We start from the raw sequence: 13,480 nt of genomic DNA, 5'->3' as shown, positions 1-13,480 counted from the left end.
TTACTATAAACCAGAGGAAAACCTTCTAACCTGATCTGCAGTCAGGTCTGCATCAGTCTCTACTGTAGGCATTGAGGAGACAGGTTTGCCCACCTCATCCTGGACTACTGTATGCTATGGGTACCTCAGCCTCCACAATCCTCCTCTCATCATTCTCTTCCTTCCCTCCCTCTCTCCTTTCTTTCTCTCTCTCTTCCTCTGGTCACACTCCCCCCTCTCCCCCTCCCAATCCTAGGCATCCTGGTCATGATCTCTTCCTTTACACTGGCCGTAGGGAACATTGGCGCGGCTAAGAAGCTGCATTACGCCCTGCTCAACAACAAATTTCACAGCCCCCAGTCTTTCTTTGACACCACCCCCATAGGGCGCATCATCAACCGCTTCTCCAAGGACATCTACGTGATTGACGAGCCTCTGCCCTCCACCATCCTTATGTTCCTGGGGTCTTCCTTCTCCGCCCTGTCCACCATGATTGTTATCGTTGCCAGCACGCCCATCTTTGCGGTGGTCATAGCCCCGCTGGCGCTCGTATACGTCTTTGTGCAGGTATTGGTTCTGTTAGGAAGGGGTTGCTTTCTTCTTTCTCTCTAGGGAAAGACCCCCCCCCCCTCAGGATGTCAAAATAATGCTTTGCGCATTTAGCAATGCTTTTTTTTTTTAAGAGTTTTTCTTCTTCCTGTGTCCGCTATGGCATGCTTCGTCCTCGTTGGTGGAGCAGAGTTTTGTAACCTCTTTTAGCTGTTGTTTTCCCCCAGCTTTTTGTGTTCATGTGTGCATTTTTGTGTCCCTTGTACGCCTCCGCCCTAACCATGCAGTATTTACTCCCTCTCACTCCCCCTTTAGCGGGCCTCACACTTCCTGTCCTGCCTGCAGCCTGCACACACACACACACACACACACACACACACACACACACACACACACACACACACACGCGCGCACACACACACACACACACACACACACACACACACACACCTATGATCCCATATGATATGAGTTGTTTTGGTTAAAACTGATCTTCTGATCTTCTCCAGATGAGAACTGATCTTCTGAGCTCTTCAAGCTGAGTACTGAGTAAACTCTTAAAACACTGATCTGGGGTCAGTTGATCCTACCCTCAACCTTAATCTTATCCATTAGGGGATGAAAGAATATTTTAATCTGTATTCGTGGATACGGGCCTCTTCTACCTACAGTATTGCCTGGGGGGGGGGTGGGGCGCTTAGAGAAGAGAACTGATGGAGAGTGTTGGTTTAAACTTGTGATGTGTTGCTGCCCCCTGTTGGTGAACCAATGACATGGCAACGAATGGTTCAATAGGTTTGCGTGTTCACACACACCAATCCACACATTAGAAGCATTTGGATTTGTTACAGAATTTTCCTCCAGGATATTTTTTCTGTTGACCGCAGAAGTGAATGTGATATTTCAGCCTTGCGCCAAAGAGATGTGTGTGCCAAACCCTCTTTAACAGGGCAAATACTTTTCCTGGACACTTAGGACTCACAGAGTGTGTGAGCGACTGACGGACAGACTGTAGAGGACGAGAAAAACAAGAGAGATATGAGTCAACGAGCCAAAATCCAATTAACGTGGGTTGTCGCCTGTCACCTGTCCCCCCTCTCTCAGGTGTACTGTTACTGGGCAACTGCCTTCTGTGCCGGGCCTACAGATTGCTGCACGTGGCCAAGCTCATGCACCTCCACATGCTCCGGGGGGTCCTGCGAGCACCGCAGGCCTTCTTCGAGAGTACCCCTACTGGGCGGGTCCTAAACCGCTTCAGCAAAGACGTGGACACTATAGACAACTACATCCCCGAAAATATTGACATATGGATGCGCACTTTCTGGTACACACTGAATGTGCTGCTCGTATGCTCTGTCCTCACCCCCATGTTCGTCATAGTCATAGCCCCGTTAATGGGGCTCTATTGGTGGGTTCAGGTAAATAGGAAAGAAGTCTGCTAACTCATTAATACAGCATGCTATTTGTGTTGTTGTTGTTGTTGTTGTTGTTGTTGTTGTTAGCCTCAGTAGCCTAACCATAAGAGTGGGTTGGGGGTCAGTGTGTGTGTGTGTGTGTGTGTGTGTGTGTGTGTGTGTGTGTGTCTGTGTGTGTAGAAATAGACTGGCGTTGTAGTTAATTCTCTGGTTCGCTGCATTTCTCTATGCTGTTGGCTACTCATTCATCATCAGTTGCAATAATAATCATTCAACATTATCATCCATTAGAGAATGTATTAACCTAATAATTTCGAGGGATGACTCCATGATTCTTATTAACAGGCGTAGATAACGGTGGATCTGTCACTCAAGTTGATTAGTTGGTGTGATTTTTTCCAAAAAACAGCTTCAAAAACATCCTGGCCACAAGATGGTGACACACTCACCGAGCACTGTAATAGGCTGGCTGACAGCCTGATTGGCTGACAGAAGTAGAACCTGTGGCCTTCTGCTGTTTGGCCTCAAGGTTCGGCACGTTGTGCATTCGGAGATGGTTTTCTGCTCACCACAATTATACAGAGTTATGGTTATCTGTGTTACCGTAGTCTCTTTGTTAGCTCGAACCAGTCTGGCCATTCTCTGTTGACCTCTCTCATCAACCAGGCAATTCTGTCCGCAGAACTGCCGCTCACTGGATGTTTTTTCTTTATTGTACCATTCTGTGTAAACTCTAGAGACTGCTGTGCGTGAGGAAAAAAAAACAGGATATCAGCAGTTTTAGAAATACTCAAACCAGCCCGCCTGGCACCAACAATCATGCCACAGTCAAAATCACTGAGATCAAATGTTTTCACCATTCTGATGGTTGATGTGAACATTACTGCGCTGCTGGCCCGTATCTGCAGCTATTTTATGCATTGTGCTGCTGCCATACGATTGGCTGATTAAATAATTGCATGAAATGCATGCGGGGGGGGCGGCTGGGCAGCTGATGTACAGGTCTTCCTAATTAAGTGCTCAGTGAGTGTAGTTTATATTAGTAATAGTAATAGTAATAGCAATACTAATATGATATAATATGTTCATTTGGGTTCTCTGCTTTGGGATTTGTCAAGCGTTTGGAGAGTGTGTGCAGTTGCTGTTTACCAATTAGATCTTCCAATCTTCGACTACCATCAACTAACATCCTCATATGATTTCCTTTTCCGTTTGTTTTCTCTCATGTCATCTGTTTGCATGGCCAGGCTTCCTTTCTTCTTGCTCTTCTTGTCCTTCTCTCTAAGTCGGAACATAACCTGGTCTCTGTGTGTGTTACCTGTGGCTGTTTCACCTCTATGATGCCTTAAGTGGCTGGCGCCTGGCGGAGGTAGAAATCGGAGGACGGGCTCAATGTAATGCATGGAACGGAATGGGGAATGGTATCAAACACGTTTGGCATTCTGTTGCATGCATTACAATGAGCCCGTTCTCTAATTTCTACCTCCACCAGACCCCCCCCCCCCTGTTTTACACTGATGTTCGATTGTTAAAATGTTTACATTTGAAAGCCAAACCACACACTACAACATTAGAATGGCCTTTAAACACTTATAGAAACTGAAATATTGCTTCTTAGTTTTAATGAATTGTGTGATACATCACTGTATAATCTACTATTTTGATTTGATAAATGCAATTATATTGTTTAGTTTTTTTTATAAATTGGGTTGGATACACCTACAGAGTTCCAATACATCGTTAATAATATAATCCCATGTGTTATATACATTGGTTGTTATGACAGCAACATGGGATTATGACATGAACTCTGCTGGTGTTATGTCACCCCTGCCACGACTGCAGTGTGTTCTCAGAGCCTGTATTTCCTGTTGAGTTATAATACTGTCTGTTTGTCTCCCCCCCCCCCCCCCCCCCACCATGGTTTTAGAGATTTTATGTGGCCACGTCTCGGCAGCTTAAGCGTCTGGAGTCTGTGAGCCGGTCTCCTATATACTCCCACTTCTCTGAGACCATCACAGGCTCCAGTGTAATCAGAGCCTATGGCAGGCTATCCTCTTTTGTTCATCTGAGTGATGTAAAAGTGGATGAGAACCAAAAGAGTTACTACCCTGGTTTAGTGTCCAACAGGTAGGTGTCCCTCTCTCTCTCTCTCTCTCTCTCTCTCTCTCTCTCTCTCTCTCTCTCTCTCTCTCTCTCTCTCTCTCTCTCTCTCTCTCTCTCTCTCTCTCTCTCTCTCTCTCTCTCTCTCTCTCAGTTGTTAGGCTGGAGGACAGTGGCTGAGTCCCAATTGTCTAGATGTGCTTCCTCTCCTGAGCTTCTATTTCCTTTGGAAACAAAAGACGGTCGTACTTGAGTTTCTCTGTTTCTCTGTCCCCCCAAATGACAGATTTCACTACTAGATTTCACCACATCGTCTCTCGGATTTTAGTTTTGAAACTAAATTCGAGGGGTCAACCTAACAAAGGAATTAAAATGACAGAAAGGAGACGAGGAGAGGAAATGAGGAGAGGAAGTCATAGAGAATTGGGACGCAGCCACTAACTGATGCTGCTGTTGAATGCATGCTCAACAGTCCTCCCAACACTCCGCCAGGGGAGGCCAGTGGAGGTAAAAATCGGAAGACGGGCTCTCATTGCGATGCAGGGAACGGAACGAGGAACGCGCACGTGTTTGATAGCATCCCTCATTCCATTCCATGCATCACAGTGAGCCTGTCCTCCGATTTCTACCTCCACCTCTATAAGACATGGAGACACTAAGGAACTATACTACAATAATAATAATAATAATAATAATAATAATAATAATAATAATAATAATGTGTGTAATTCATGAAGACTGAAATCTCAAGTTGGGATTCTGCCATGGATGATCTATTATGACATAGGGTTAGGGGTTAGGGTTAGATTTATTACAATCATTGTCATTGATTGGACTTGGACTGGATTGACAACCAATGTCAACACACTGTCCTTGCGTGTTGCGTATCTGTGTATAGTGTCTGTGTAGGTGTGATGTTGTATTGTGTTCACCATGGCAGGTGGCTGGGGGTGCGTATTGAGTTCATTGGGAACTGCATTGTACTGTTTGCCGCACTGTTTGCTGTGATCGGCAGGGAACAGCTCAACCCAGGCCTGGTTGGACTCTCTGTCTCCTACGCTCTACTGGTAAAGTATAACACATCTATCTTTGTCTGTGTGTCTGTTTTTACAGTATGTCTGTCTGTCTTTGCTCATGTCTCTATGCTCCCCTCAATCCTGGACCTTACTGTATATTCCATAAAAACCTGTGTTTGATAGGTGACAATGGCTCTCAACTGGATGGTAAGGATGACGTCTGACCTGGAGAACAACATTGTGGCGGTGGAGAGAGTCAAGGAGTACTCTGAGACCAAGACTGAGGTGTGTGTGTGTGTGTGTGTGTGTGTGTGTGTGTGCGTTCCTGTGTCTGTGTGTCTGTGTGAGAGGGAGGGAACCCAGTAAACAAAGAGTCCAAAAGACGTCCTCAGGGAAGCTGGAATGTGGGTTCAGATGATGTCTTTCTAGGACGTCCAGATGGCGTTTTTCGAACCCACATTCCGGCTTCCCTGAGGACGTCTTTTGGACTCTTTGTTTACTGGGAAAACACATTTGTAAATTCAATATGTATCAATCAGTCAACATTATTATCATATAAAAGGCAACCTGGCATGATATGCATATTGTATGTACTGAACTGTACATGTGTTTTCACAACTTGCTGCTTTTAGTGTGTTTTGTTTGCCTAATAGAGCAAATTTACACACATATACCTGAAGCTATTTTGCTGCCAGGTCCAATTGAAAATCAAAATAACAGACTAATAAACTGTACCTAGATCTATAACTTGTACACTGTACTAAAAAGGGCCCCCATATGCTATTACAAAGTATACTTAATCATTATTTTATTACCTTCCAACAAATACTGTATGTCTCCTCTTAACGGCTAGTGTAGTTTGAGTTTATAGCGTAACACTTTGTGGTGTGTGTGTGTGTGTGTGTGTGTGTGTGTGTGTGTGTGTGTGTGTGTGTGTGTGTGTGTGTGTGTGCTGTTATTGTGTTGGTACTATAGGCACCATGGGAGGTGGAGGATAAGAAGCCTCCGGCTGATTGGCCACTGCAGGGGAACGTGGAGTTCCATGACTACAGTGTGCGGTACCGAGAGGGACTGGACCTGGTCCTGAAGAATCTCACCCTCAGCGTCAAAGGAGGAGAGAAGGTGAGAAGACCAGTCTCAGGGAGGTGTGTTAGTGTCAGGCTGCAGCAAAACAATCCCTTAAGCCCTCCAGGGCTTAACCATTAACTAAAGGAAAATCTAACTAAAGGAAAATCCAGGCTTTTTCTTTTTCTTTTTTAAGCAAAATAAGCCTGGATTTTCCTTTAGCGACGTTGATGGAATACCCCCCCACGACTGAGATGGCCATCTCTTATCTTAGATCTGTGTTGGCCTCCAGGGGATAGTTCAACTCAAAAGCTATTATATTCGTTGTCATTTATCAAAAGTAGCCAAAAAGCGATCACTCCTGCTGTGCGCTTTTGGGCAGTCAGGAATCAAAATTGCCCCAAGCATCCCACTTAGTATGTACCTAAGTAGGAGTGTTATATACTGTACTATATAACAACATTATGTTCTGTGTGTTTGTGCGTGTGTGTGTTCAGATTGGCATTGTGGGCCGTACGGGGGCTGGTAAGTCCTCTATGACACTATGTCTGTTCCGTCTGCTGGAGGCTGCTGGGGGAGAGATCATCATCGACGGAGTCAAGATCTCTGAGATAGGCCTCCACGACCTGAGGTCCAAACTCACCATCATACCACAGGTAGACACACACACACACAGTCATCACCTCCACCAGTGTTCCACCGCCATAGTCTAATTTGTCCCACCATAATCTTATTACTAACCAAAAGTATTTTTAGCAGTTTTTTTTCTTTTTTTCTTGTATATTTGTCAGCACAGCTCGCACTATTGCGGTTAGTGTTCGAGTAGGTTAAAAACAAACTTTACATTTATTTTTTATATAGTACATATACGTGGTCCACCTGCCTCCACTGTAAATTAAAATGTTTTCAATGACAATGAAAATCCAAACTCCCACTGAAACCTGTAGGATTCACAGTACTGTAGAATGGCAGTCTAGGGAAACTGACAGTCATTAACCAAACTATTATCTTGGTCAGTTTGTCGGCTGACTTGACTTCCACATCTGCTCTGTACCATCCACAGGAACCTGTGCTGTTCTCTGGGACCCTGAGGATGAATCTGGACCCCTTTGAGAAATACAGCGATGTGGAACTGTGGAAAGCTCTAGAACACGCTCATCTCCACAAGTTTGTCAGCAACCAGCCGGCTAAGCTGGACCTGGAGTGCGCCGAGGGGGGAGAGAATCTCAGGTAAACAGCAGCCTTCCTAGAACATGTTCCACTTCCTGTCTTTCCCATTCAAGTAAAACATGCAGTTCCTCTGACAGTGGCAGCAGAGGGTGCACCTCACGTGACCGCAAGTAAGACGAAATTAAGGAGATTGTATTTTGTCCTTATTCTCATGAGCGCCTCCTGCTGTTGCAAAATGTTATATTTTGCAGGGGTGGGAGTTCTCCTGTATGGGCTATTTGGGCCAACTGAATGAACTGAACAAAGCACTGAAAAATAAACACAGTATACTTTGTGTCTATGGGATACCGTTAAGTACTACATAGGCTTAATGAATGTGTGTGTGTGTGTGTGTGTGTGTGTGTGTGTGTGTGTGTGTTCAGTGTGGGCCAGAGGCAGCTGGTGTGTCTAGCGCGTGCTCTGCTGAGGAAAACGAGGATCCTCGTCCTGGATGAAGCTACAGCTGCTATAGACCTAGAGACCGATGACCTCATCCAGTCAACCATACGCACACAGTTTGAAGACTGTACTGTGTTCACCATCGCACATAGACTCAACACCATCATGGACTACACCAGGTAATATACAGTACACACACACATACACACACACACACACACACATGTACACACACACTGAGGTGACATTATGACCTTTGTCAATGAACCATCCTGCTTCCCCTTCTGTCTTCTTCCCAGAGTCTTGGTGTTGGACAAGGGAGAGATTGCTGAATTTGACACACCAACCAAGCTCCTGTCTGAGGGAGGAATATTCTATGGCATGGCTAAAGACGCAGGACTGACACAGTAGTGTTGTGTGGCGTCCCCACGCCTGTGTGTGACTCAGGGCCGGGGTCCACTCTATTTCTCTCCAATCCGTCAGGAGTTCCAAGGTCAGGACCAACCACACAGGTCGAACAGATTCTATTTCAGTGCAGCTCATAAAAAGACAGTCAATCGCTATTACATAAATCTGAAGAGACTGATGGAGGCCGAAATCGGTATACCATTCCCTATTCCATCCCATGGATTACAGTGATCCCATCCTCTTATTTCTACCTCTACCAGCCTCCACTGCAGTCCGTACTGTATAAGCTTAATCATACAACTCCCATACATCCATACATGAAAAATAGGATTACAGTAGGAAAAAAGACAAGAGATGTATTGGAGTTTAGGTTGACCTCCTGGACTGACTGGATGTAAATGGATAGAGTCTGATGTTGGGGTCAACCCTATAGTCACTATAGTGCCTTGTGGCAAGGGACAGAGCCAGTGAATGTATACTTTTATACTCAGCAATCTACTGCAAAACCAGGAGAAGAACTTTTTTTTTACTTTACTACTTTTTCTACAAAAAAAGAGAGAAAAACTGTGCCACTGAACTGTGCCACTGTAATTTCCACAAAAAAGATTTGCGATAAACCCAGCTATTTTTGTATTTGATCTTTATTTAAGCAATTTTTAAAATTGTTGTCTGATAGGGAAGTTTACTCAGTTTAATGTGATTTGTTTCTGAACCAAATCTGTAAAAACTTGAATTCTGTACTACAACTACCTAACCCTGAAAGATGGTAATGCCTTTATTAAAAAAGAAAATTAAGAATGCCTCATGTCTGTATTCTTCATGCTGATCATCACATTCTGACACTTTCTACACTGCCTCAGCTCCTACTTAGAACATTTAATTTGTATCATACAGTATTCATTTAAGCCATATCACACGAGAGGGATGTTATACTGATATTCCTGACACGGCTGTGATTCGGTCGTAGGTACGAGGCCGCAGGCCGAGTACCAAAGATAATAATGATATTCAGTATAACAGCACGACCTCAAGTGTGATATTGCTTTTATACAACAGTTCTACAGCGCCATTTATTAGTTAACAGTAATAAGTGACAACAGATTATGATTTGTTTGTTTATTTAATCATAAAAATAAACCAAAAATAGCAAAAAAATAATTCCGCAACTGAACTTCAAATGGACTGTTGCCTAGTAACCTGAACACAAACATGTAGTCTAATTAACGGTCATTTAGTAGAACATCTGTGAGGCGGAGTGATACATATAGTTAAAGGTCCCAGTGCTGTTATACTGTATATCAGCACTCATGGAATGCCTCTTGTCCAGTCAAATCCAATCAAATGACTTGGTCGGAACTAACTGTTGTATAAATGTACATATAACATGACTAGCTGATTACTTCACAAACTCATGTTACAATACTTTCAGCCTGTAGTTTCCTTCACTGTTAACAAACCCCACACAAAAAAACAGCTCTGTTCTTCCTCTCCTCCATCCTCCAGTAAATGCATCAAATAATAAAATGTTGTGTGCTCAGGGATTCTATTTGTTGTCACAACTGACATGACTCATGCGTGTATCATGTCGCTCAGCAACCCTGGTCAGAGTGATGTACAGTAGAACACGGTAATCAATTCTCATTCTAGTGCAAAAGACTTTGATGAACTGCTGCTTGTTTGTGTTGTTAGAAAGGAATGCAGATGTCCTTGTATGTGGATCCACGTGTCCATGGGATGCGCTGAACCAATACTCCACCATCCAGCACATACTTTATTTATCAGACTTTTATTCTGCAATTTTATTTTTCGGACTTTTATTCTGAAATATTTTTGGGGGGACTTTTATTCTGAAATTTAAATGTTCAGACTTTTATTCTGAAATAAAAAATGTCAGACTTTTATTCTGAAATATTATTCTTTTTTTTTCTTCTTTTTTTTCAGATTTTATCCCTTTTTTCACCCAATTTGGTAGCCAATTGAACCCAACCTAGCATCCAATTATCCCCTGCCTATTGCGAGGGATCCGCCGCACGACCCCGTGGCCGGCAGTCCCAGAGGAGGCCGCCAGGCAGACTAGCTGACTGGCTCCTCGAGCCCAGCACCGTTATTCCAGCACCAGACGGGGGCGCTGTTGCGCGAATGATCCTTGTCCGGAACTACTCCTATACCCGCCTCGGGAGCGGCCGCCCAATATGCCGTTCCCCGTGTGTGCCCTGGCCATATCCGGGTCTGGCGAACCCCGGCCCCGGTGGGCAGCATGCACTAGTGGCCAGTGCTTAGACCGCTACACCACCGCGGGGCCTACCTGAAATATTATTCTTTTCTGACTTTTATTCTGACATTTTATTTTTCAGACTTTTATTCTGAAATTTTATTTTTCGGACTTTTATTCTCTGGGACCCTGAGGATGAATCTGGACCCCTTTGAGAAATACAGCGATGTGGAACTGTGGAAAGCTCTAGAACACGCTCATCTCCACAAGTTTGTCAGCAACCAGCCGGCTAAGCTGGACCTGGAGTGCGCCGAGGGGGGAGAGAATCTCAGGTAAACAGCAGCCTTCCTAGAACATGTTCCACTTCCTGTCTTTCCCATTCAAGTAAAACATGCAGTTCCTCTGACAGTGGCAGCAGAGGGTGCACCGCAAGTAAGACAACATTAAGGAGATTGTATTTTGTCCTTATTCTCATGAGCGCCTCCTGCTGTTGCAAAATGTTATATTTTGCAGGGGTGGGAGTTCTCCTGTATGGGTTATTTGGGCCAACTGAATGAACTGAAGAAAGCACTGAAAAATAAACACAGTATACTTTGTGTCTATGGGATACCGTTAAGTACTACATAGGCTTAATGAATGTGTGTGTGTGTGTGTGTGTGTGTGTGTGTGTGTGTGTGTGTGTGTGTGTGTGTGTGTGTGTGTTCAGTGTGGGCCAGAGGCAGCTGGTGTGTCTAGCGCGTGCTCTGCTGAGGAAAACGAGGATCCTCGTCCTGGATGAAGCTACAGCTGCTATAGACCTAGAGACCGATGACCTCATCCAGTCAACCATACGCACACAGTTTGAAGACTGTACTGTGTTCACCATCGCACATAGACTCAACACCATCATGGACTACACCAGGTAATATACAGTACACACACACACACACACACACACACACACATGTACACACACACTGAGGTGACATTATGACCTTTGTCAATGAACCATCCTGCTTCCCCTTCTGTCTTCTTCCCAGAGTCTTGGTGTTGGACAAGGGAGAGATTGCTGAATTTGACACACCAACCAAGCTCCTGTCTGAGGGAGGAATATTCTATGGCATGGCTAAAGACGCAGGACTGACACAGTAGTGTTGTCTGGCGTCCCCACGCCTGTGTGTGACTCAGGGCCGGGGTCCACTCTATTTCTCTCCAATCCGTCAGGAGTTCCAAGGTCAGGACCAACCACACAGGTCGAACAGATTCTATTTCAGTGCAGCTCATAAAAAGACAGTCAATCGCTATTACATAAATCTGAAGAGACTGATGGAGGCCGAAATCGGTATACCATTCCCTATTCCATCCCATGGATTACAGTGATCCCATCCTCTTATTTCTACCTCTACCAGCCTCCACTGCAGTCCGTACTGTATAAGCTTAATCATACAACTCCCATACATCCATACATGAAAAATAGGATTACAGTAGGAAAAAAGACAAGAGATGTATTGGAGTTTAGGTTGACCTCCTGGACTGACTGGATGTAAATGGATAGAGTCTGATGTTGGGGTCAACCCTATAGTCACTATAGTGCCTTGTGGCAAGGGACAGAGCCAGTGAATGTATACTTTTATACTCAGCAATCTACTGCAAAACCAGGAGAAGAACTTTTTTTTTACTTTACTACTTTTTCTACAAAAAAAGAGAGAAAAACTGTGCCACTGAACTGTGCCACTGTAATTTCCACAAAAAAGATTTGCGATAAACCCAGCTATTTTTGTATTTGATCTTTATTTAAGCAATTTTTAAAATTGTTGTCTGATAGGGAAGTTTACTCAGTTTAATGTGATTTGTTTCTGAACCAAATCTGTAAAAACTTGAATTCTGTACTACAACTACCTAACCCTGAAAGATGGTAATGCCTTTATTAAAAAAGAAAAGTAAGAATGCCTCATGTCTGTATTCTTCATGCTGATCATCACATTCTGACACTTTCTACACTGCCTCAGCTCCTACTTAGAACATTTAATTTGTATCATACAGTATTCATTTAAGGCATATCACACGAGAGGGATGTTATACTGATATTCCTGACACGGCTGTGATTCGAGGCCGCAGGCAGAGTACCAAAGATAATAATGATATTCAGTATAACAGCACGACCTCAAGTGTGATATTGCTTTTATACAACAGTTCTACAGCGCCATTTATTAGTTAACAGTAATAAGTGACAACAGATTATGATTTGTTTGTTTATTTAATCATAAAAATAAACCAAAAATAGCAAAAAAATCATTCCGCAACTGAACTTCAAATGGACTGTTGCCTAGTAACCTGAACACAAACATGTAGTCTAATTAACGGTCATTTAGTAGAACATCTGTGAGGCGGAGTGATACATATAGTTAAAGGTCCCAGTGCTGTTATACTGTATATCAGCACTCATGGAATTCCTCTTGTCCAGTCAAATCCAATCAAATGACTTGGTCGGAACTAACTGTTGTATAAATGTACATATAACATGACTAGCTGATTACTTCACAAACTCATGTTACAATACTTTCAGCCTGTAGTTTCCTTCACTGTTAACAAACCCCACATAAAAAAACATCTCTGTTCTTCCTCTCCTCCATCCTCCAGTAAATGCATCAAATAATAAAATGTTGTGTGCTCAGGGATTCTATTTGTTGTCACAACTGACATGACTCATGCATGTACCATGTCGCTCAGCAACCCTGGTCAGAGTGATGTACAGTAGAACACGGTAATCAATTCTCATTCTAGTGCAAAAGACTTTGATGAACTGCTGCTTGTTTGTGTTGTTAGAAAGGAATGCAGATGTCCTTGTATGTGGATCCACGTGTCCATGGGATGCGCTGAACCAATACTCCACCATCCAGCACATACTTTATTTATCAGACTTTTATTCAGAATTTTTTTTTTCGGACTTTTATTCTGAAATTTTATTTTTCGGACTTTTATTCTGAAATATTTTTGGGGGACTTTTATTCTGAAATTTTATTTTTCGGACTTTTATTCTGAAATTTTATTTTTCAGACTTTTATTCTGAAATTTTATTTTTCGGACTTTTATTCTGAAATATTATTATTTTCGGACTTTTATTCTGAAATTATTATTTTCGGACT

General features: G+C 43.4%; 2 protein-coding genes across 2 annotated transcripts in view; both read left to right on the top strand.

Moving 5' to 3' along the window:
- Positions 1–8,146, top strand: part of abcc3 (ATP-binding cassette, sub-family C (CFTR/MRP), member 3) — a gene marked incomplete at both ends in the record, with an annotated part of 40,137 nt that extends 31,991 nt beyond the window's left edge. The window contains 9 exons of the mRNA XM_080541751.1: positions 236–546; positions 3,874–4,073; positions 4,987–5,113; positions 5,246–5,347; positions 6,038–6,184; positions 6,625–6,783; positions 7,191–7,357; positions 7,720–7,914; positions 8,035–8,146. Coding sequence (XP_080397877.1) covers positions 236–546; positions 3,874–4,073; positions 4,987–5,113; positions 5,246–5,347; positions 6,038–6,184; positions 6,625–6,783; positions 7,191–7,357; positions 7,720–7,914; positions 8,035–8,146 — 1,520 coding nt within the window. The remainder of the gene's footprint in view (positions 1–235; positions 547–3,873; positions 4,074–4,986; positions 5,114–5,245; positions 5,348–6,037; positions 6,185–6,624; positions 6,784–7,190; positions 7,358–7,719; positions 7,915–8,034) is intronic.
- Positions 8,147–10,550: 2,404 nt separating this feature from the next.
- On the top strand, positions 10,551–12,189 carry LOC308167935 (ATP-binding cassette sub-family C member 3-like; the record flags this gene model as incomplete). Its single annotated transcript, XM_080542414.1, has 3 exons — positions 10,551–10,687; positions 11,062–11,256; positions 11,375–12,189. 3 exons carry the CDS (start codon positions 10,551–10,553, stop codon positions 11,484–11,486), a joined length of 444 nt encoding a protein of 147 aa, XP_080398540.1. The 3' UTR covers positions 11,487–12,189.
- Positions 12,190–13,480: the final 1,291 nt, after the last annotated feature.

The sequence above is a fragment of the Nansenia antarctica genome, assembly GCF_963989245.1.
Source record: "Nansenia antarctica genome assembly, chromosome: 11".
Classification (NCBI taxonomy): domain Eukaryota; kingdom Metazoa; phylum Chordata; class Actinopteri; order Argentiniformes; family Microstomatidae; genus Nansenia; species Nansenia antarctica.
This window is presented reverse-complemented; position numbering and strand designations above follow the sequence as displayed.